Below are 25,090 nucleotides of genomic sequence, written 5' to 3' on the forward strand. Positions count from 1 at the left end.
GTGTTGGAAGCTCGAGTTTGGATTCAGGCCTTGTGTAATTCTTTTGTTGTGCATGCCGATTGTACGTTCTTCCACCGTTATCTTTCTTTTCTTTTGTACAGTGTTTGTGACATGCTACTTACTCACTTTTCATAAGATGCTACTGGTTTCTTTTTTTTTTCCAAATAAAAAGTTTCCTGCTTCCCATTTATTAGTACTTAATATTGCTCATGAATCTGAGTCGTAATGGACCACATTGTCCTTTTGGCCAATGCAGGTGAATGGAGGGTTTGCTGCTTGGGATATTCTTTTTCTCTTTTTGCAGGTGGTGGTTTGAAATTGTGATTCCTGAGGTAAAATTGTTTTTGTCTTTAAAAGGAGGGAGGCTGAGGGGGGAAGGATGAGGGTTGAGGGCTGGTGGGTTTTTTTTTTTGTTTTTTTAAATTGGTATCGCCTAATTTGATTTTTTTCTTTCTTTTTCTGCTTGTCCTTTTCTTTACTTTTAAACTGCTGATGTTTAATTTTCAGGAATATTTTGCAAAATGTCCTTCTCACACTCTTCCCCAGTTCAACTGTAGGTACACTTGTTCCTTTTTCTCAAATAAGCACGTTTGAAAGAAAGAATAATAAAAAAAAAGGTGTTACGTTTGCAATATGCTCAGTTTTCACGTAAAGTACACGTTATCGTAAGATTGACAGCGGCGATGAATTGTTTCAGCTAACTCTCTTAAGATTTTATGTTAAGTTAGAGAATGTGTGAAGGAGCAGCAATGGGGCAGCGTGAAGAATTGGGAGATTTCAAATTATTGCGCATTGCCTGATTAAATTTGATTCCCTTTTGGAGATTCAGCAGGCTGTTAATGCCTGCAGTTCCTATCTCTTGGAAGTCTTCCGATTAATGATAAAAATTCCAACCTGAAAATCAAATAGCTCCTTTTTTCTAACTTAACATTAAAAAAAAAAAAATGAATGGTGCCTCTGACACGCTAAGATGTTCATGCAGTATTGCCTTTCTTCCTGTAGGCGTTTATGGTGAAACATCTTCTCGAATACACTCAGAAAATGGAACCCAACCTACGATACAGCCTGTTGTTAGTTTTGGGCCTCTTAATAACCGAAGTAGTGCGTTCCTGGTCTTTGGCATTAACGTGGGCTTTAAACTATCGCACTGGGGTCAGACTGCGTGGAGCTATCCTTACAATGGTTTTCAAGAAAATACTCAGACTGAAAAATATCAAGGAGAAATCTTTGGGTGAGGTAAGTTAAAATGGTGGTGGGTTGTAGGAGAAGGATAGACTGAACTGGAAGGCGGGGTTAAAGGTGTCATCAGTTTAGAGTCATTGCGTTGCCACCAAAGACTTACATTCAGCCCCCTGTGAATCCCATTGACCCTTATCTAGTGCCAATTTAGTTTTGGTCATTATTTGACTTGATTCTTCAGTTAAAAGTAGCAATAATAGAGACCTCTGTGCTTTAAATCCAATGAATGCTCCTGATAGTGGGTCTCATTTTATCAATGGTTAAATTGACACCCTGCTTTTCCATTGCATATTATCTCCCAAGGGGGCCATAGACAAATAAAATGGCATACAGGTAGTCCTTGACCTACAACAGTTCGTTTAGTGACTGTTCAAAGTTATGACACTGAAAAAAAGTAGCTTATGGCCATTTTTCACAGTTACGACCATTGCAACATCCTCATGGCCAAAATTTGGACAGTTGGCAACTGGCTCCTATTTATATCGGGTTACAGTGTCCTGGGGTCATGTGATCACCTTTTGCGAACTTCTGGCAAGCAAAGTCAAGAGGGAAGCCAGACCCACTTAACAACTGCGTCTCTTGACAGCTGCAGTGATTCATGGCAAGAAAGGTTGTAAAATGGGGCAAAATTCACTTACCGACTGTCTCGCTTTTCAACAGAAATGTTGGGCTCAGTTGGGATTGTAAGTTGAGGACTACCTCTACACTGCTTTTCTTTTCTGTATCTCTTCCGTCAAAACAACAAAGGTGACAGCAAATCTGTGGTTGTCTTCTGTCCTGTGCCCTTAATCATTTCTCATTTGCACTGTGTATATTTCAGCTCATAAATATGTGCTCCAATGACGGCCAGAGAATGTTCGAAGCTGCAGCTGTGGGTAGCTTGTTGGCTGGAGGCCCTATCATTGCCATTCTTGGCATGGTTTACATCGTTGTCATTCTTGGGCCAACAGGCTTCCTAGGTTCAGCTGTTTTCATCCTCTTCTATCCTGCAATGGTGAGTAGAAAACACTCTGCTTAAAAGCCAAATCACAATTTGCAAAATTTGTAAAATAATAATAATTTGTAAATAAAAATTTGCAAAAAAAATAATAATGCAAGTGGTTGGAAAATATGATGCAACATATTGACTTGAAACCTGGAATATTCCTGTAGGGCAGTATTTCTCAACCTTGGCGACTTTAAGTCCTGAATTCTGGGAGTTGAAGTCCACAGGACTTAAAGTCGCCAAGGTTGAGAAACACTGCTGTAGGGGATTTTACCAGAAACCTATAGTAAAGAAAATATTTATTTCATTATTCATGTAATAACCTCAGCTAGAATTGTATTTGCACAAAACTGGAAAAGTGAAAAGATTCCTACAGAGGAGAATATGATAAAGAAAATATTACAATGTTAAGTTAAGTGAACTAAAAAGATGATGTAAAGTATTAGATATTTAATGTGTTGGTATTAAGATAAGAATAGATTAAATAATGAATATGATTGTAAATTTTAACTTTTATTGCACAAACATTTGTACCGAGATGGCACACTGTTTAATGGAAGATGGCTTATTTGTACTAAAACAAAATAAAAAAAATTGGGAGGGAGGGAAGTCAAATCACTGTTGGACTCTGATGAATATTGAAACAGGGGCCAATATATTGTGAATATTTCAAACTTCCCTAACCAGGATGCTGGCTGAGGAATTCTGGGAATTGAAGTCCATACAAAAATGGTTTTGATTGAGAATGTGGATGAGAAACAGTGTTCTAAGCGATTAGCTAATTCATTGGATAGATGATGCTTTTGACGTCTATTGTATGTTGGCTGCTGAAGGAGTCGGCACCTTCTGTTACACTGATATTATCTTTCTTTCGATTCCAGATGTTTGCATCCCGGTTTACAGCTTATTTCAGAAGAAAATGTGTGGCTATAACTGATGAACGGGTCCAGAAAATGAATGAAGTGCTTAACTATATTAAATTCATCAAAATGTATGCTTGGGTGAAAGCCTTCTCGCAGACTGTTCAAAGTGAGCTTTTTTTTTAAAAAAAAAAAAATTCTTTACTGTCTCATTCATGAATCTTTCTTTTGATTCCTCTTTAAACAGTTAAATGACATATAAATGTTGATGCTGCTGAAAATACTGGATATGCACAAGGGAGATTTGCTTATCTGAAAGTTGAGTCATGGCAACTGGACTTATTTTCTGGCTGGTTTGAGATATTTTGCTGGCCATCCAAGCAGCTTCTTCAGTCTCAATAAGTTGGTTAGGGGAATCTGAGTAGGCAGAGAATTGTTGGCATGTGCCAACCACTAAAATTATTAGGAATGTTCTTTCACCAACTTCATGGTTTCTTCCCCAGAGTGGCAATATGTCTATGAAGAGTCTTGGTTGTTTAGGTTATTGTTGTTAGTTGCGAAGTCGTGTCCGACCCATCGCGACCCCATGGACAACGTTCCTCCAGGCCTTCCTGTCTTCTACCATCCTCTGGAGTCCATTTAAGCTCATGCTCACTGCTTCGGTGACTCCATCCAGCCACCTCCTTCTCTGTCATCCCCTTCTTCTTCTTTTGCCCTCCATCGTTCCCATCATGAGGCTCTTCTCCAGGGAGTCCTTCCTTCTCATTAGGTGGCCAAAGTATTTGAGTTCCCTCTTCAGGATCTGGCCTTCTAAAGCAGTGTTTTTCAACCTTTTTTGTGCAAAGGCACACTTTTTTCATGAAAAAAATCACGAGGCACACCACCATTAGAAAATGTTAAAAATTTTTAACTCTGTGCCTATATTGACTATAGGCAGCAATGTTCCCTCTAATTTTTTTCTGAATTTTTTTCATAGATGTTTCACAGAGCAATTGATTTATAGGATCTGAATTGGAATGGAGAAAAATGGTTTTGTGCATGAGTGTGTATGTATGCGTGTGTGTATGTGGGTTTGAGTGAGCGATGGTTCCGGTAAGGGAACTGTGCCTATTTAGAAAAGAAGGTAAATTATTGCAAACATGATATATGTTTCTAGAGAGAGAGAGAGAGAGAGAGAGAGGGAGGGAGGGAGGGAGGGAGGGAGGGAGGGAGGGAGAGAGAGAGAGAGAGAGAGAGAGAGAGAGAGAGAGAGAGAGAGAGAGAGAGAGAGAGAGAGTATCCCTCCTTCCTTCAGCCCAACACACTCTCGCTGGCATCCCGGCCAGACGAGAGGGACTGCAGAGGGTCTCCCTGAGTTTAGGGCAGCGAGTCAGGGCTGGGCCAGCTTGGGCACCGTAGAAAAGCAGCGGCAGCCAAAAGGGGACGGGCAGGAACAGCCTGAAGCCACCCCCACACCAGCTAGAGGGGGTGCTGTGGGCTGCAGGCGGCAGCGAACAGGAAGGGAAGCGAATGGCAGCCAGCATCCCTGCCTTCTTCCTCCCAGAGCCGCTTCTTTGCCAGCCTCTCAGCTGATCGGTGCCAGGCAGCCCCCGCGGGGCGAGCGCTGCCGGGGGGAGATCCGGGGGAGAGGAGGGAAAAGGCGTCCCGAACAGAAGTTTCCCTTCTCCTCCCCTCTCCCCACGCTGACTTCTCCCCAGCAGCGCTCGTCCAGCCGCAGCAACTCTGGCGGCCCCCAGGGAGACTGAAAGGGGCGCAGCGCTCTCCCAACCGCCGAGGAAGGCAGAGGAGCCGGCCCTGGGCTGTTGGGAGAAGCGCCCTAACCCTCCCTTCCCTTTGTGTGTGTGTGTGTCGCATGCGCAGTTGGGTAGGGAATGGAGTGGACACGTGGGGGACCAATGGGAATTCTCCCTTCTGCAGCGTCATCGGTCTCCGGGCAGAGTTTTCCTTGATTTCACCAATCAGAAATCAGAGTTCAGAAAGGAGGGAAGGGGGATATTTCCAGTCACATTTAAAGACATTCAAAAACACTGCGCTGCACTTTGAAACTTGTGCATGGTGTTTCTTTGTTACCTGCGCGGCCGCTCACGCGCGCAGCTTAGAGGGAACGCTGATAGGCAGGTGTTTTTCCCACGGCACACCTTACACTATGCCACGGCACACTAGTGTGCCGCGGCACAGTGGTTGAAAAACACTGTTCTAAAGAATAGTCAGGGTTGATCTCCTCTAGGATTGACCGGTTTAATTGCATTGCAGCCCAAGGAATTTGCAGGAGTCTTCTCTCCAGCACCAGAGTTCAAAGACCTCAATTCTTTGGCGCTCAGCCTTTCTTATGGTAGAATTGTCTAAAAGTTGAGTCATGGCAACTGCACTTACAAGTAGCCCTTGACTTATGACCACAATTGAGCCCAAGGTTTTTGTGGCTAGGCATGATAGCTATTGGCTTTTGCCCTGTTTTATTACTTTCTTGCCACCATTAAGTGAATCACTGCAGTGAATCTGGCTTCCCCTTTCACTTTGCTTGTTACAAAATGTGATCACGTAACCCATGGATTCTGCATCATAATATAAGCCCGTTGCCTCCTTTTTTAAATCACATGACTGTTGTGGTCCAGCAGGAGCCGTTGGAGCTGCAAACAGACTCCGATAGTGAGGGGCCCTATGAGTTGGCTCTGGAAGATGTAGAGGACCGTTGACAGGGTTCCGACTCCGAGCAGGGACCAGAGAGGCTGGTTGGCCACCAGAAGGCGCCTGAGGCATGGAGCAGCGGTGAAAGCCAAAGGGAGTGTGCCCATGACGTCAGGCCTTGGAGCAGTGGGGAGGAGATAAGGGAGTTGGTCCCAGATGCCAGGCAAAGGCGGGCAGATAAACACCGAGAGCAACTACGCAGATACAAAAGATAATTGGACCCAGGTGGTTGTAATTAGGCTCCTCCCAAGAGAGTATATAAGTAGAGACTTTGGGAGAAGGCTGTTTGCAGGATTCAACTTATATACCAACGCTGGAGAAACTCTTGTGGGTATTTCTTATCTTGGAAGTCTGGATTGCTGCCAAAGTCTTGTCAGTGTGTTAATTTACTGTGAATAAATTGTCTAGCAGTAATCTTTGTGTCGGAGTGCCTCCGCGTACGGAGGGTGGTGGTGGTCAGAACACATGACTATGGGGATTCTGCAAAGGTCATGAAAAACTGTGAAAATGTGAAAAATAGTTATAAGTGATTTTTTTTCAGTTGCAACTTTGAACAGACACTAAATGAACTGTTGTAAGCGAAGGACTGCCAGTATTTTCTTGTTGGTTTGAGAAATTTTGCTTCTTCTTGGATGGGCATCACAAACCAACAACAAAATAAATCCAGTTGCCATAACTGAACTTTCAGGCAATTCTACATGGATGACTGAGAATCTTCATCAAGATTTCTCTGGCTTTTCTACTGTTATTACATTTGCATAGGATAAAACTGAGCTTGCATTTTTGCAGCCAAAAAGGGCCAATCTTTGCTCCCTTATGCATTTTCATTTTAGTCCGCTGTAAATGTGGTCCCCTGCAGATGACAAAACCACAGTTAACTTGGTAATTAACTTAATCTTCTGCTAATCACTTTGTCTCCTCGTCCCAGAAATCAGAGAGGAAGAACGCAAAATTCTGGAGCGTGCAGGATACTTCCAGAGCATCACTGTGGGAGTGGCACCCATTGTTGTAGTAATAGCTAGTGTGCTAACTTTCTCTGTTCATATGATCCTCGGCTATGATCTCACAGCAGCCCAGGTAATTTCAACCTGAAAGAATACTGTTGCTGTTGCCGATTAACTATAAATTCCTGGATTTACACGGGGCCGCTTATTGCTGCTGAAGTCAAAAATGCTTATTTCCATCTGTGTTTCAGGCTTTTACAGTGGTGACTGTATTCAATTCCATGACTTTCGCTTTGAAAGTCACCCCGTTTTCTGTGAAGTCCTTGTCTGAAGCTTCTGTTGCGGCTGATAGATTTAAAGTAAGTCATCCTTGCCTTGCCGTATTTTACTACTAAGTTGAGCCCCTTTGCATATTTTAAAATACATATTAAGTCTCTTGCTACTTTCATCGCTGTATTCTCACCACAAGGAGCATGAGCTAAACATCCTGAAATTTTACTTGGTGAAAGTTTGCCAAAGTTTGCCATTTTGCTGTATAATACTAACACCCCTAACGTTGGTAATCAATTGCACTCAGTTAACTATCAAGTCAAAGAATAGGATTGCAGGATCTAAATAAATTTAAAGCATGATAACAAAGCATGATGCACACGCATGCAGAATCTCATAGAATGCAACCTACAGCATGCCTTATGATAGCTTACAGTGTCAAATTGCTTGGCAGTGATTTTCATATATATATATATATATATATATATATATATATATATATATATATATATATATATATATATATATATATATATATTTAAAGTTTTCTATATTTGCTTGTGAGTTGGTGAAGATTTTAGCATGCGCAGTTCATTCAGATGGAAAACTAGTCTGGCTGTTGGACTTGATTCTTCTCACAGTGACTTTTAAAGTGCATTTCAAAACATAACGTGGAACATACTGAGAACAGCCCAACTGAGATGCGTTCTTCAATTTTCATTTTCTCTCTCTCTCTCTCGGTTTCTGAATGTTTGCGGTTCCTCTCTTACTGTGCTTAAACTAGCTAATGTCCAACTTTTTTTCACCATAGAACTATGTTATCAGCAGAAGTATCTACCTGAGATTGCATGAAGGCATTGTATATATGCTTTGAACTGTAAATTGCTTTTAGGTCTGTCATTTGAATACCCAGGAATTCCATCAAGCAAGCAAACCTTTAGGCCAGTGGAATAATTTTATTATTCTTGGCCACAACAACACTATCATTTTGAAATATGCAGGATGCTAAATCTTAGTTAAAAGAAGGTAGGGAAAGAGGAATCCTTCAGAGAAAACCAGCAATGTTATCTCTTAAGACAAGAGGCTTATATAGTTTGCTTATCATTTCAGTGCCAGTCCCATAATTATTCCGGGAGGATGGAAGTCATTAAAGAAATAAGTCTCTTTGGAAATACTCGTTTAACTAACTCAAACTGTGTTTTGATTTTTCTGTGTAAACTGTTGAACAAAGTGTTGAATACTGCAGAATGTTTTTGAAAGACGGATGCAGTGGAAAACGGGACACAGAGGCTCTGGTTTTTAACGATGCTGTTTTGGTCATCACTGATAACACACCATCAGATTCCAAAAGCGCCTGCCTTTTTGTACAGCAGAGAATTGTGCATTTTTTTTGAGCCCGGGTTGAGCAGTGCTCTCGCCCGTTTAAGCTGGTGGCGTTTCTGGCGAACAAAATTTCTCACCTGCCAAATGAATCCTCCGTCTCTCTGTCTGAGGACCACTGCATTCGTGGGTCAACCAGATCCTTCTGAAGGATCTGGCGTTAGTTTTCACTAATGAGCTACCTTTTGCTCTTCAGCTTCCTCGCACTGTATAGCCTGATGTGTTTTGCTGCGTGAGTGTGCCGTAGACTTGTCCCCCCCTCAGTCTTGACCAGGTGTCTCATCTTTGCACCTCTCTCACAACTCCTATCAGAGTTTGTTTCTAATGGAAGAGGTTCATATGGTAAAGAAAAAACCAGCCAGTCCTCACGCAGCCATACAGATGACAAATGCCACCTTAGCCTGGGAATCCTCCCATGCTAGTGTCCAGAGCTCACCCAAGATGACCCCTAAAATGAAAAAAGGCAAGACGGCCACGGGCACGAAAGACAAGAGGAAGCTGCAGCAACACGAGGGAGGGCAGACCATGTTCCCTGAGCAGAAGGGCCATCTTCTGGTGGACAGCGATGACCCCCCGAGCCCCGAGGAGGAGAACCAGCGCGTCCAGCTTGCGAATGTCCGGCTGCAGAAGGTCCTTTACAACATTGACCTGGAAATTGAGAAGGTGAGGAAGTATTTCCCTCCTCTCCCCATCTCTCTCTCTCTCTCTCCCTATCTCTCTCTCTCTCTCTCCATCTCTCTCTCTCTCCCCATCTCTCTCTCTCCCCATCTCTCTCTCTCTCTCTCTCTCTCCCACTCTCTCTCTATCTCCATCTCTCCCCATCTCTCTCCCCATCTCTCTCTCTCTCTCCCCATCTCTCCTCCCACTCTTTATTTTTGTTGCTGTGGTTCCTGTTTTATTTTTAGCGCCCTGTTGACGGCTATCAAGAGTCATTTGATACGCACTGCAGTGCATTGGCACATGATGTTCACTTGGGCTTCTTGCTGAGGGTGAAATGCCCCCACTGACTCCTTTCTTTCCTTGGCCATTTGCAGCCACAGACAACTATTACGTACCGGTAGTCTTCGACATACGACCACGATTGAGCCCAAAATGTTTGTGGCGAAGAAAAACATTTGTTGAGTGAACTTTGCCCCAATTTGTGGTCTTTCTTGTCACGGTCGTTAAGTGAATCGTTGCAGTTGTTAGTAACACGGTCGTTAAGTGAATCCTTCCCATTGACTCGGTTTGACTCAGGAGGTCACAAAAGGTGATCCCATGACCCTGAGACACAACAACCGTCATAAATATGAGTTAAAAAAGAGCCGAGGTGGCGCAGTGGATAGGGTGCAGTACTGCAGGCCACTTCAGCTGACTGCTATCTGCAGTTCAGCGGTTCAAATCTCACCGGCTCAAAGGTTGACTCAGCCTTCCATCCTTCCGAGGTGGGTGAAATGAGGACCCAGACTGTGGGGGCGATATGCTGACTCTGTAAACCGCTTAGAGAGGGCTGAAAGCCCTATGAAGCGGTATATAAGTCTAACTTGCTATTGCTATTGCTATTGCTATAGTTGCCAAGCATCCTTATGTTGATCATGTGATCGCGGGGTGGCTGCAATGGCCGTAAGTGTGAAGAATGGTCATAAGCCACTTTTTTCAGTGTTGCTGTAACTTTGAATGGTCACTAAATGAACCGCTTTTAAGTCAAGGACTTCAGTTAGTTTACTGCCTAAACACAGGATACACTATGCTTATTCTTAGCCGTTGAATGGATTGTTGATGCCTCCGGAAGTAATGGTGGGCATTGCACAATACACTTCTATTCATTTAATGACTGCGTTCCAAGTTACAACAGCCCTGGGAAAAAAAAAGACTTATAACTATTTTCCAGACTTACAACCGTTGCAGCATTTCCACAGTCACGTGATCAAAATTCAGATGTGTGACAACCGGCTCATATTTAGGTTGGGGGGGGGGGGGTCACGTGATCCCATTTTGTGACCTTCTGGCAAGCAAAGTCAATGCGGGAGCCAGATTTACTTAACGACCGTGTTCCTAACTTAATTGCAGGGATTCGCTGAAGATCTGGGACAAGAAAGGTAAAAAAAAAATGGGGCAAAACTCCCTTGTCAACTCTCTTGCTCAGCAACAATAATTTCAGGGTCGACTGTGGTCATAAGTAGAGAACTACTTGTACTATGGCCTCAACTAACCAGCTATTTGCCAGCTGAAGGAAAGACTGGCAGATACCGATAACCGTAGGCTATCTAAGGACAAGTTTGCCCTTTGTGTTGCGAAATTATTTTCAGCACAATGAACTATTTATCCTCCGAAGAGTTGGGCACACAGCGGGGATATGCTGGAGCAACAGTTTTATCTGAGATTAGTTCTGATAATATTCGGCAGCTGCATTTTCATCTATTTATTTATGCAAAGACGTCTGTTCTACTTGACTTCAAACAACGCAGGTCACCAGTTTGAGAAAGGGAAAGTTCAAATTGATTCCTTTCAGTGGCAATCGGCCTCCTTGAGAGCAGGAGGACTGAGGAAATCTCTACAGGATTTGGCTATCCATTTAGTGCAGTTTTCCTTTCAAGGAGGCGTTGGCTGCTGGTCATCTGAGCAAACCCGCCCCCCCCCCCCAAATGTTATGCCCAGGACTGCAGGAAATAATGTATTCATCCATTAATATTACGTATAGTAATTGGATTTCGTTTAATGTTTATTAAATAATTGGGTGGTAAATAGCATTACTTTCTTGCGTGCTTCGCCATGCACTAATTTTTCTTCCCCTTTTGCTGATCCAATCTAGGGGAAACTTGTTGGGATATGTGGCAGCGTGGGGAGTGGGAAAACCTCCCTCATTTCAGCCATTTTGGGACAGGTGAGATACCACTGGTCTTTTAAAAACCTATTTTTAAAAACCTCCAAGGTCCCTTCCAACTCTGCTATTGTTTTGTATTGTATTATTGTATTATTGTGTGCCTGTGTGTGTTTTTATAAAAAGTATTTTGGGGAAAAAAGGAAGGGCTATAAAGTTGACGCTTTTGCAAGAATGTCTTTCGGGTTGTGATCGTTTGGCCTGTCTCCAGAAGTGGGAGGTGGGAGAGGGAAAGAAGATCTGAGAGGGAGGGGCGGACATTTATAAGACTTTAAAGGGTCCTTGGTGCTCTCTGAGCTTGGTTGCTTCCTTGGGGACGTTTCTAGCCTTTCATTACTTAATTTGGTAATGAAACATCCACAAAAAGACAGCCTAGCTCAGAGAGCACCAAGGAGCCCTCATTTCAACCCTGAGCTACAAATATTCTCCTTTATCGATGCGACTTGGAGGGGGTATCTTTGATGGTCCTGTTGTCATTGTTTCAGATGACGTTATTGGAAGGCAGCATTGCTGTGGATGGGAACTTTGCTTACGTGGCCCAGCAGGCCTGGATTCTCAACGCCACGCTTAGAGACAACATCCTTTTCGGGAAGGAGTTTGAAGAAGAAAGGTTGGTCTGCTGGAGTTCCATGCACTTTCTCTCGCAATGCAGAGAGGTGGGGAAAGGCTGATGGGTGGAGGCTGGTCCTGAACTGGCCTTGCAGCTGTTCCGGCTGGATAGTTTACATCTGATAACAAGACTGTGATTTCCGGACTGCACTTCCCTTACGGTGGATATCTTGGTTGCGCTGAAATAAAACATTGGTCCAGGCCCTTTGTAACACAAAGCTATGATTTAGTATTAAATACATGAGACTTAGGGGTATGATAGCTCGGTGGTTAAAAACGCTGGAAACTATCTGCTGGAAAAGCGAACAGCCTGGGTTCGAGCCCTGAGCCTCCAGGATGGGGTGAGCGCCTGTTCCTTGCCCCAGCTTCTGCCCACCAAGCAATTTGAAAGCATGCAAATGCAAATAGATATGTGGGTACCACTTCAGTGGGAAGATAACAATGTTCCCTGCATCTTGGCATATAATTAAGCTCGCCATATGCCCATGGAAGTGTCTTCGGACAACACTGTCTTAAGAAACAGGGATGAGCGCTGCCGTTTAGAGTTGGACACAACTGGGAGGAGAACCCTTTGCCTTTATATGAGAGTTGGTGAGCTTGAACTGAGCACTGGAGCCACTTATCTTCCATTCTTCCCAGCTGGGAGGAAGCCTTTAAACCCCCGATTTTCCCTAATCCCTGGCTTATTATTTCACTGCATCACGGGAGTTGTGGCTTTAGCCAAATTACAGCTGCTTATTAAGCCGGAACATCTTCACAAAACGGAGAGTGCTTTTCAAACATTATTTTTTGGGCACAGCTAAGAACTTGGTGAGAATCACTGATAAATCAGTGAGATATAATATAGTGTAGAGTCGAAGGTATTGGATTGGGAGCAAGGAAACTGAGGGTGACGTGGACACTGAACCACAGAAACTCCTGACTATGAGTCAGTCATCCTCTGTCAGCCCAGCCTACCTTACAGAATTGTGCCACGTTTAATATAAGCCCCTAATAAGTAAAAAAAAAGAGTAAACACTAAATTAGAATCCAGTGAGAAAGAGTTTGGTGTAAAAGTTAAGACAACTGGCTAGAAACCATGAGATTGGGAGTTTCCAGGCCTGTTTTGAGTGACCTTGAACCAGTCTCTCTTCCTCAGCCTAGAAAGAAGGCGTGGGCAAACTGCTTGAAAAAGTTTTGCCAAGAGAAACCGCAGAGAGCTGCCCAGGGAGTTTGCAGGAAACGACACTAACTTGAACACACAAACGCACACACATAAAAAAAAACCCATAAACTTGGCAGGAATTTTCCTCCCTGGCCACTTAAAGAGGGTGGAGGAGAAATAAATGTTGTACAAAATTATAATACAGCATTATGTAAGAGCCAGCCTGATATTCCATCATTGAAAATGCAACTGATGTTACAAGTCAGTTTTGAGCCAATCACCTTCTTTATTTCCCGTTGTGCTCACCAGTCACGTATATTGTTGTTAGTTGCAAAGTCATGTCCGGCCCATCGCGACCCCACGGATAACGTTCCTCCAGGCCATCTTGTCCTCTACCATCCTCTGGAGTCCATTTAAGCTCATGCCTACTGCTTCAGGGACTACATTCTCTGCCGTCCCCTTCTTCTTTTGTGTTCAAAAGTTTTATTTCTTTTAAAACAAACATTTCATCATTCCTCAATCAGTAAGACATCAAAGTACAATTTTTTGTTTGTCAAAATAATTCTAGTTTACCACCAAATTCTTGTCTAGCCTAATGCATACCCCTCCCTCCCTCCACCCTCCACCCCAACCCCCCTCCTCCTCCCCCCCGACTTCCCAGAACCCGTACACGGTATAGATTTTTAACAAACACAGTCTAAAATCTATTGAGAAAAAAGAAATAAAGAAATTAATGACATTCTACATTGACCTTCTTCTTTTGCCCTCAGTCTTTCTCAGCATGAGGCTCTTCTGCAGTGAGTCCTTCCTTCCTTCTCATTAGGTGGCCGAAGTCTTTGAGTTTCCACTTCAGGATCTGGCCTTCTAAAGAGCAGTCAGGGTTGATCTCCTCCAGGACTGACCGGTTGGATGGCCTTGCAGTCCAAGGGACTCGCAGTCACGTATCTATTTCAAAGCAATTAGTTAATTGGCCTAACAGTCACAATTCAACCTGACAAAACCAGATAAATTTCTAAATCTCGCAATAGGGCAGACCTGTGTCTGGCTTAGATTTTCTAAACGTGTCTTTCACTCTTTAAACAGACCCTGGGAAAATGCTATTGGGGCAGACTTAGTCCCAATTAATTTAGTCCCAATTAACTATTCACGGCTTTTTAAAAATACGTATGTCCATCTATACATATATATGTATATATTTAGGTACAATATGGTGTTGAATGATTGCTGTCTCCGACCTGATCTGGCTATCCTGCCAAACGGGGATCTGACCGAGGTAAGAACCTTGCTTGAACGCATCAGCCCCCCAATTTTAGGAGACCCTTCTGTAGAGGGAAAATGTGTGACATCCTTAGGAGTTGATAAACAGCCTTGCTTATTAACTTCGTGACACCTTAACTACTCAATATGTAATCAGACTCTAAAATATGAGACCTGTTTACCAACCATGTCATTAATGGTTTCGTGGGTTAATGTGGGGCAGGAAAGACCAGGTCCACATGTGAAGGTCTAATTAAATTAATTTATAGCTAGTCATGTCTGTGTACTGAAATCTTCTCAACTAATGCTCAGCACCTGCTTGGAGTCAAATAGAATGGAATATAATTCTTTATTGGCCAAGAGTGATTGGACAACAGGTAATTTGTCTTTGGTGCATATGTGCTCTCAGTGCACATAAAAAGACAAGACACATTCGTCAAGAATCATAAGGTACAAACACTTAATGATAGTCATAGGTTACAAATAAGCACTCAGGAAACAGTCAATATCAATTGTAAGGATACAAGCCACAAAGTTACAGTCCTGCAGTCATAAGTGGGAGGAGATGGGTGATAGGGACGATGAGAAGACTAATAGTAATAATAATGCAGCCTTAGTGAATAGTTTGACAGTGGTGAGGGAATTATTTGTTCAGCAAATAAGAGTCATGGGAATTCAAGGAAAGTTAGACTTAATTCATTTGTAGCTATGTAGGGATTCTAGGCTGATCCCTCTTTTAACTCCACCCACAGGTTCCGCCACTCTTTCTCTTACAGTTATTTCACAAAATAATAATTAGGTCATGTCCTTGTTACACTTTGAGGAGAGGAATCTCAAAATTAAGTGCTTTGTCAACTGCTGTGGGAGAAAGATGGCTAGTTTCCAAATTTGTAAATAAATTATGTTTTTCTTGATAAAAAAAGGTAGATACCTTAAGTGAGGGGTGAGTTTGGTAAGGTATTTATTGCTAAGGAAAGATTATTTTCTGGAAAGAGCAGGTTCTGTTTGTTGTTTCAAGTTAAACTCAATTGATGGAAATATTATAAAGCATTTTTTGAATGGCAGCACCCAAATTGTACAATTTTCTCCCAGAGAAGCAAGGGTCAGCTCCATCTTTGGAGGTTTTTAGGTAATAAAAAAACATTCCTGCTTTAAATGTATTTGAAATCCTTATTTTATTCCTGTCTGCTTTTTTAGAAGGATGGTTTTCATTTCATTTGCTAATTTCTTAGGGTCAGAAGGTAGTTGAAGAGACTTTCTAATAATTGATCAAATACTTTTGAATGTTGCCTTGGGTGCACTTCCTGCTTCTCATTTCAGTTGAATTGTAAAATTATGTAACTGCATTGAAATGAGTTGGATGCTCATCAAGTGATTATCGTTGCTGTTTTTTAAATAGGCATCTGCTGTTTCTGTCAATTATATTTTACGTTTCTGTTGTTTTCAAATATATTTGTCTCTCTCGCATTCTTTAAGTAAATAATAGGCTACAGTACTAGATAGTCTGAGCCTGTAGAATCTTTGGCTTTGAATCTCTGCTATAAAATTCAGTAAATGGTTTCCAGTAAGTTACGGCTATTTGAATTCTGCTAATTATTGGAATCCTGCTTTGAGTTTTGGACAAATGACAGGATTGATAAATAAGGAATGAAGAAGGTCTTAACCGATGACCAAACAAATATTTGAACAAGGCATGTTTTATTTAGATTGGTGACCGGGGCGCAAACTTGAGTGGGGGGCAGCGCCAACGGATCAGCATTGCCCGCGCGCTGTACAGCGACAAAAGCATCTTCATCCTCGATGACCCTTTGAGTGCCTTAGATGCCCATGTTGGAAACCACATCTTTAACAGTGCCATCCGAAAGCACCTGAAGTCCAAAACGGTTCTTTTCATCACACATCAGCTCCAGGTATGCTGAGAGTGTTACCTTGCTCTGTTCTGCTCAGGATTTCATGGGCTGAATAAATGTAACTTCTGCTGTTCAGAGTAGGTCTTAATTTAATCAGCCTCACAGAAGAAGTAAAAATACAGAGGATTTTAGCCTGTGTATTTGAGAGTCAACAGCAGCCAAGAGTGAGAAGGAAAAGCAAGCAATTTGTTAACTGATATATAGAAGTGTATATCCTGCATTTTCAGTTCGCGCAGGTAGTCCTTGACTTACAGTCATTTATTTAGTGACCATTTGAAGTTATGACACTGATAAAAAGTGAGTTATTACCTCCACTAGACCGATTAGATCCCACAGATTAGGCCTCCTCCGAATCCCATCCGCCGGCCAGTGTTGACTGGCAACTACCGGAGGAGAGCCTAATCTGTGGCTGCTCCGACCCTCTGGAACGAACTCCCCGTGGAGATTCGAACCCTCACCACCCTCTAGGCCTTCCGCAAAGCCCTCAAAACCTGGCTGTTCCGACAGGCCTGGGGCTAAAGAGCTGTTGCCCCCGTCTCGAATGGTATGACTGTTGTGAGTTTTAAATTATATATTGTTATGTTTGTTTTTTAAATTTTTGTCTATATCCCCCTTCCCCAGTTCGAGTTGTGAGCCGCCCTGAGTCCCCCTTCGGGGGAAAAGGGCAGCATACAAATACAATAAACTGAACTGAACTGAACTGAGTTACGATCAGTTTTCATACTTAGAACTGTTACAGCATCCTCATGGTCATGCGATCAAAAATTGAATGCTTGGCTTGGCTGGATTTGCTTAATCCCCAGTGATTCACTTAACAGCTGCAGTGATTCACTTAACAGCTGTGGCAAGAAAGGTTGCAAAATGAGGCTATACTCACTTAATGACTGCCTTGCTTAGTGGAAATTCTGGGCTCAATTGTGGTTGTACGTTGAGGTCTACCTGTATGGACTGTTTATATCCAAATTATTATGGGGTGAAATTACCGTATTTTTCGGAGTATAAGACGCACCTTTTTCCCTCAAAAAAGAGGTGAAAATCGGGGTGCGTCTTATATGCTGAATACAGCATTTTTGTCCTCCCAAAACCCTGCCTCCTTTGCAAAAATAGTTGTGCAGAGCCTTTAGGAGGCTTCCAGAGTGCTCCTGGGAGCTGGGGAGGGTAAAAATCGGGCCATTTTTTGCTCGTTTTTGCCCTCCCCAGCCCCCAGGAACACTCTGGAAGCCTCCTAAAGGCTATGCCTGCCTTTTTTTTTTTTTTTTTTTTGACAAAAAAGGGCCCGTTTTTGGGAGGTCTGCAGAGTGCAAAAACTGGTTTTTTTTAATTTGCCTCTTCAAAATCTTGGTGCGTCCTATACTCCGGCATGTCTTATACTCCAAAAAATACGGGTAATTTTCCCATGTGAAGAGAGGTTACAGGAGTGGATGCTTCCATATTTAGAAGAATCTAATGGCTTATTTAACAGGCCTGAGATTCTCTGCTAAAGAGACAGAAAGCTGCCCCAAGATAAATTGATGCAAACATTGCGTCTGCACATAATCAGATGTGTTATTAAACCCATCTGCCTTGCACGGTTGTGATAGTGACTAGTATAAAGGAAAGTGAAAATGGAGGGGATTTAGGAAGAGGAAATCTCATGGCTTACAGACTGGCATGATGAATTGGGTGGCCATCCTGAATGAATGAACAATTGAATAGAAACATAGAAAACTGACAGCAGAAAAAGACTTAACTGGCCTCTTGAGAGGGGGCTTTTTTGTTTTCATTTATTTATGCATTAAAAAAAAATAGTCTAATGAGCTCTCCACCTCACCATGAGTGTCCCTCTTCTTTTTATCAGTATCTTGTGGATTGCGATGAGATGATTTTCATGAAGGAAGGTTGCATCACTGAGAGGGGAAGCCATGAAGACTTGATGAATCTGAATGGTGACTATGCAGCCAACTTCAATAGCTTGCAGCTGGGAGAAACACCACACATTGAGGTATTTATTTTTGGTGCTTGCCCTAAGGAAAAATAAAGTTATTGAAGTAAATTATCCTAAAGACCAAATAACTTATTATTTGTTACAAGCTATTCATGTAATAGCAAAATTATTGTGTCAGCTTCAGTGGTGGGTTTCAAAAATTGTTCGAACCTACTCTGTGGGTGTGGCCTCCTTTGTGGGAGTGGCTTCCCGCCCATGTGACCGGATGGGAGTGACTTGCTGCCCATGTGGCCGGATGGGAGTGGCTTGCTGCCCATGTGGCCGGATGGGAGTGGCTTGCCGCCCATGTGGCCGGATGGGAGTGGCTTGCTGCCCATGTGACCGGATGGGAGTGGCTTGCCGCCCATGTGACCGGATATGAAGATGCCGACGACAGTTGTCAGAACCACCTTAAATTACCTCCCACACAGCACTGGCATGCATAAGAATAGGATGTCAACTTCTTTTTTAAAAGGCATCTTTGGTTTGCGTCAAAACAACTTCAACACACGCAATGTTCTGATTGCACCACAAACGCAGTAGTCATCCTTACCTTTCACAGAGGCACTGAGTTTTATAAATAGGAGCATGATAGTGTAGAATAATCCTATCCAAGGACCAGTGGTGGGTTTCAAAAAATTTTGGGACCTCTTCTGTAGGTGTGGCCTGCTTTCCGGGTCCACTGGTGGAACCTCTTCTAACCGGTTCAGTAGATTTGACGAACTGGTTCTACTGAATAGGTGGGAACTGGTAGGAACCCACCTCTGGTCAGCTTGTAATTTGTCTTCTGAACCACCCAGGTTTCCACATACTTGGACAATCTGCCAAGATGAAGGCTGGGTAAACCTCTGACTTCTGTCAATCACCAGCCGGATTCCTGATATTAATCTCAACAAAGGAGAATATTTGCAGCTCAGGGGATGACATGAGGTGCTCTCTGAGCTTGGTTGTTTTCTTACAGGTGTTCCAGATTTTTCATTACCCAAACTAGGTAACATCGTCAGACTGATGTTACCTAGTTTGGGTAATGATGTTAACGTCTTTGTTTTAGTAGTTTACCTAGTTGTTGCTGTCATGCACTTCAAAGAACAAATTTACAGTAAACATTGAGGTATTTATTTTTGGTGCTACGATTCTTGCCCTAAGGAAAAATATAACGTGATTCGTGTTTCTGCTTGGTGGCTGGCAGAAAGAGAGGGAAGTTTCTGTTGAAATCCATCTTTGAAATGGTAGTTAGAATATCAGAATAGCAGAGTTGGAAGGGACCTTGGAGGTCTTCTACTCCAACCCTTGCTCGAGCGAGAGACCCTATATCAGTGGTGGCTAACCTTTTTCTCCTCCTGTGCCAAAATTGCCCATGCGCGCACCCACACCCATAATGCAATGCACCCTGCACATGTGCAAACGACCCGCACATGCGCCTAACAGGCCTCTTTGGAGCCTCCTGGGTCCAAAAATGGACTGCAGGGGGGAGGCGCACCCCACCGCAGCCCGTTTTGGGCCTAGAAGGCCTCCCTGAACTTCCTAAGACCAAAAACTGTCCGTGGGGGGGCACCTTCCTGTACTCCCCCCACCGCTTACACATGTGACCCTCCCTGCGCATGTACACATCTTTCGCATGCGCGGCAGAGACGCAAAAATCAGCTGGTCAGTGAGCTGGGCGACAGCTCACGTGCGTGCAGAGAGGCCTCCGTGTGCCACCTGTGTCATGTGTGCCATAGGTTTGCCATCCCAGTCCTATATTATTTCAGAGAAATGGTTGTCCAAACCTACCATATGGGTCCTAGCCAGGGGTGGTTCCTGCCAGTTCTAAGCTCTTCCATAGAAGAGGTTCCACAAATCTACCGTGCTGTTTAGAACCGGTTCCAGCTCCCTCCCCCCGCCCGTCCGCACATCATCAAAATGAAGAGCGAGAGGAGGAATTCTGGGAGTTGAAGTCCACAAGTCTTAAAGCTGTCAAGTTTGAACACCCCTGGGTTTTCTTTTCTAAAGGGTTAGGGGTGCAAGGGTCTTGTAACTTGACAACTTTAAGACTTGCGTGCTTCAAATGCCAGAGTTTCTGAGCCAACATTTTGGTTGCTAAGCAAGAGCATCGTTAAGTGAGTTCCACCACATTTTACAAGTTGGCCATATGCACCCAGTCACATGGCTGGCAAGCCACTCCCACCCGGTCACATGGCCGGCAAGCCACTCCCACCCGGTCACATGGCCGGCAAGCCACTCCCACCCAGTCACATGGCTGGCAAGCCACTCCCACCCAGTCACATGGCTGGCAAGCCACTCCCACCTGGTCACATGGCCGGCAGGCCACTCCCACAAAGCAGGCCACACCTACAGAAAAGGTTCTAAAAAATGTTGAAATCCACTACCGGTCCTAGCATATGAGACTTTAACCAGGCCTTTTTTCTCTCTCCTGTGCTTATGATAAGATTATGATTAAGAGAGCCGAGGTGGCGCAGTGGTTAGGGTGCAGTACTGCAGGCCACTTTAGCTGACTGTGATCTGCAGTTCAGCGGTTCAAATTTCACCGGCTCAAGGTCGACTCAGCCTTCCATCCTTCCGAGGTGGTGAAATGAGGACCCGGACTGTGGGGGCAAGTTGCTGACTCAATTTGCTAAAAAAATTTGTAAACCGCTTAGTGAGGGCTGAAAGCCCTATGAAGCGGTATATAAGTCTAATAAATAAATAAATAAATAAATAAATAAATAAATAAATAAATAAATAAATAAATAAATAAAATGATGTTTTCCTTGCAGAGTTGAGATAGACTGAATTTAGGTTACCTCCTCTCTCTTTTGCAGGTTAATTTAAAGAAGACTGCAAACAGTTCATTGAAAAGACTCCCAGAGAAAGGCACCAAAACGGGATCTGTGAAGAAAGAGAAAGTGGTTAAGAAGGAAGAAGGTACAGCTCGTCATCCAAAAACACAAATTTAACTCCTACCCAACTTATGTGCACGCAGAAGTATTCTGTTAACAATGCTGTAGGTTCCAGATGATCTTATTGGGGGTCTGAGCCCCAGATTAGGTCTTGCCTTTTCTTTAGCCACAAAGACTAGTGCTAATTTTGAAATGCCCTGCTTCTTTGTCTTCAGGATGAGCCAAGTAATCTGAGCAAGAATTTACGATAATTTAATTCAAGGGCAGGAAAATTTAACCAGAGTTTTATTCTAGCATATTTACAGATTTTGGTAGACTACATTTGAATGCTGTCTGGATATATAAAATGTTCTTAGAGAACTTTGTATGATACCGGTACTGTAGTCCTCAACTTACAACAATTCAATTAGTGATCATTCAAAGCTATAACGGCACTGAAAAAGTGACATGACCGGTTTTTTTTTCACACAACCACTGCAGTCATGTGCTCAAAATGCAGATATTTGGCAGTTGACTCGTATTTATGACGGTTGCAGTGTCCTGGGGTCATACGATCCCCTTTTGCAACCTTCTAACATGCAAAGTCAGTGGGGAAGCCAAGTTCAGTTAACAACCTTTGTATTAACTTTTAACGACGACAGTGATTCACTTAACAACTGTGGCAAGAAAGGTCGTCCAATGGGGCAAAACTCACTTAATAAAAGGTCTCACTTAGCTATAGAAATTTTGGGCTCAATTGTTGTCATCAATGAAGGATTTACTAAATGAAGGATTTAGCTGTGAACAGGCAAACCTCAACTTATCACCATTTGTTTAGTGAGAATTCGAAGTTATGACGGCACTGAAAAAAGTGACATGAGTGGGTTTCCCCACTTACAAGTGTTGCAGATCCCCATGGTTACATGATCAAAATTCGGGCACCTGGCAACCGGCATCGTAGCTATGATGGTTGCACTGTCCCAAGGTCATATGATGATCACTGTTTGGGACTGTCCCAACTGGCTTCCGACAAGCGGGAGAAGCCAGATTGACTTAGCAATCAAATGATTCGCCTAACAACTGCAGTGATTGCTTAAGAGCTGTGGCAAAAAAAAAAGGATTGTAAAATGGGCAAAGCTCTCTTAGCAACTGGCTTGTAAGTTTTGGGTTCACCGACAAATGCACGCCGACAAAACAGCGCCAACAAAACCGCGCCACGATGAAACAAACAACATTCCGCGACACAAAAACAACGTTATAACCCTAACCATAACCCTAACCCCTAACATTGTTTTCGCGTCCCACTATGTTGTTTTTTTCGTCACGGCACGGTTTTGTCGGCGCGCATTTGTCAGGTCACGAAGTTTTGGGCTCAAGGACTTACCTGTATCTAGTATAGATTGGATTTGCTGAATTCTCTCTGCTTAACCTCCTCTTCTGCCCATCCCTGTGCTTTAGTTCAGCTGATGCAGGTGGAAGAGAAAGGCAAAGGTTCTGTTCCCTGGTCGGTTTATTGGGTCTACATCCAAGCAGCTGGAGGCCCAGTCGCTTTCCTGACCATCATGACCCTCTTCATATTGAATGTGGGCAGTATGGCCTTCAGCAACTGGTGGCTGAGCTACTGGATCAAAGAAGGCAGTGGGGTAAGAGCAAGCAGTATCTTCGAATTTTATTTATTTCTTTTATTCCTATAGCCGCCCACCTCAGTAAATGAACTCCTGGAGGCTTACAATTCAAAACATACACAGTGGGATCTCAGTACTCTCGACTGTTTCAAAACTCGTTGAATTTTGTACTCAACAAAATAATGGTACTTGGTACTCGTAGAAATGATTAAAAAAATAGTACTCCCAGTACTCCTAATTGGTTCGGCACTTGACGCGCTGCGAAAGGAAGTGGGGAACAGCTGCAGAGTCATGTGGGGAAGGTTACTGACATAGGAAAATAGGAAGCCCTTCCTGGCGGAAACCGAGGGTCAAATGGGAAGTCACATGGTTTGTTTGATACTCGTCCTTTTTTTAGTACTTGTCACGTCTTCCGGAGCCAATTAAGGATAAGTACTGAGATACCACTTGTTTTACTATTAAAAATCCAAATAACATTTTAAACCAATAAAAACAGCAAGAACAGTAAGAAAACATTAAAATATCTAATTCGAAGTGCACAGATATCTGGCCGTTTAATAAATATAGCTAGGAGGAGGGGCCCTTGGCACATGTGGCTTCCCCAGCTCGGGAGCATCGCCATGTTTACGAAAGGCAAACAAGATTGGTACCTAATCCTAATCTCCGAAGGGCCGTTGCAGAAAAAGAATGGCTGTTGGTTTAAGGGAAGTTCCAAGATCATTGTTGTGTTTGCAAATAATGAAGCAAATAATGTTGATGTCACAATGCGTTAACTGTCATCAAACAAACATTGCAAAAGTTAACTGTGTCCGAGCTAGTATTCTGGTTCTAGTGATTCTCGTATTCTGGAGCTAATAATCGGTGAAATGACTTGCTTCCAAGATGTTGTGGGTGCCCCAACACTGGAGGTTTTAAAATAAGAGATTGGACAGCCACTTGTCTGAAGTGGTACAAGTAGTTCTCGACTTACAACAGTTCATTTAGTGACCATTTGATGTTACAGTGGCACTGAAAAAAATGTGCCTTACGGCCGTTTTTCACCCCTTACAATCGTTTGCAGAATCCCCATGGGTCACTTGATCAAAATTCAGGCGCTTGGCAACTGACTCATACTTATGACGGTTTACATTGTCCCTGCATCATGTGATCCGCTCCCGCTACCTTCTAACAAGCAAAGTCAACGGGGAAGCCAGATTCATTTAACTTGTTACTAATTTAATAACGGCAGTGATTCATTTAACAACTGTGTCAAGAAAGGTCGTAAAATGGGGCAAAACTAACAATGTCTCACTTAGCAACATAAATTTTGGGCTCAGTTGTGTTGAGGGCTACCTGTGTAGGGTTTTCTGCTTCAGCAGGTGGTAGGACTAGAATACCTTCAAGATCCCTTCCCACTGTTATTCTGGTTCAGTGCACATCAGAGAACATCAGAACAATGGACGTTACAGTCTCTTATGGCCTTGTGCTCACATTTGCAATTGTCACACCACCACTGTGATCTCGTGGTCACAATACTGATGCTTGGAAGCCAGTTTCAATAGGCTTTTACTTTCGTGGAAATAGAAGTATCAGAGTCCATCAAACAGTCCAAGTCATACACGGATAAGACAGTCAGTCATCAACGTCTTTCAGTTAAGGGATAATCCAAATAACATAGTCCAGTATCATATAATCAGTTTGGTACTAAAAGTTTGCTAGCAGTTGCAAAACTTACAATAGCTCACGGCACTCAGATCAGATCAGCCCAGCATCTAATGAACAGAGAGCTAACAGTCATTCTGGCTCCCTCTTATGGCCGATTGAGGGAAACAGCAACCAATCACACTTTACAGTATGATTTAAAGAAACAGGTATAGCATTGTTACATGATTTATATATTGCCAACCCAGCCATTAGATTATATTCCTAACAAGGTGTCAGGAAAAGTAGGTTGCACAGTAATGTTAGTAACGTTACATATGTTCAACAAACTTTACTGCCGCTTAGCATGGCATTACTTTGCATTTACAGCATGTTTTGACATTCAAACTATCTTCTTGTAATATTTGCATCAACCATGGAAGGTAGGACAATATTATAGTCAAATGTATTTGTTTATTCAATTTCTATGGCTGCCCATCTCTGTCAATGACTATGAGCAGCTTACCGAACATACATAAAATGTATTACCATTAAAAAAATTTAAAGCATTTTAAGCAAAAAAAAAACAAAAAACCCTCCATTTCAAGATATCCAAGAGGAAGATAGCAATATAGCCAGTGAAAAGGGGAGGGGGGGAGGCTTTGCAAATTCACCACCCCAGCCTAGCCAAGTTTTTAGGACCTTATGAAAAGCTTACAGGATTGGGACCATTCAGATCTCTGAAAGAAGGGGTGTTCCATGGAGCAGGGGCCACTGCAGAAAAGGCTCATCTTCTGATCCTACACAGTTTACAAATAAACATCTGTTCTGACCTCCCTCCGTCCGGTGATTAACACCGACACAGGCTTACTGATAGCCAC

General features: G+C 43.0%; 1 protein-coding gene across 2 annotated transcripts in view; it reads left to right on the forward strand.

Annotated features, from left to right (window-relative positions):
• ABCC5 (ATP binding cassette subfamily C member 5) overlaps window positions 1–25,090 on the forward strand; it is a 72,681-nt gene that overhangs the window by 31,855 nt on the left and 15,736 nt on the right. For both annotated transcript variants that reach the window (XM_032225015.1, XM_032225016.1), the window contains exons 6-18: window positions 1,003–1,236; window positions 2,060–2,233; window positions 3,106–3,253; window positions 6,698–6,846; window positions 6,965–7,072; window positions 8,676–9,026; window positions 11,155–11,226; window positions 11,709–11,833; window positions 14,177–14,249; window positions 15,940–16,143; window positions 17,981–18,124; window positions 20,908–21,010; window positions 22,423–22,607. In XM_032225015.1, the coding sequence (XP_032080906.1) occupies window positions 1,003–1,236; window positions 2,060–2,233; window positions 3,106–3,253; window positions 6,698–6,846; window positions 6,965–7,072; window positions 8,676–9,026; window positions 11,155–11,226; window positions 11,709–11,833; window positions 14,177–14,249; window positions 15,940–16,143; window positions 17,981–18,124; window positions 20,908–21,010; window positions 22,423–22,607 (2,070 nt within the window). The remainder of the gene's footprint in view (window positions 1–1,002; window positions 1,237–2,059; window positions 2,234–3,105; window positions 3,254–6,697; window positions 6,847–6,964; window positions 7,073–8,675; window positions 9,027–11,154; window positions 11,227–11,708; window positions 11,834–14,176; window positions 14,250–15,939; window positions 16,144–17,980; window positions 18,125–20,907; window positions 21,011–22,422; window positions 22,608–25,090) is intronic.

Source organism: Thamnophis elegans, chromosome 10, assembly GCF_009769535.1.
Source record: "Thamnophis elegans isolate rThaEle1 chromosome 10, rThaEle1.pri, whole genome shotgun sequence".
Lineage (NCBI taxonomy): Eukaryota > Metazoa > Chordata > Lepidosauria > Squamata > Colubridae > Thamnophis > Thamnophis elegans.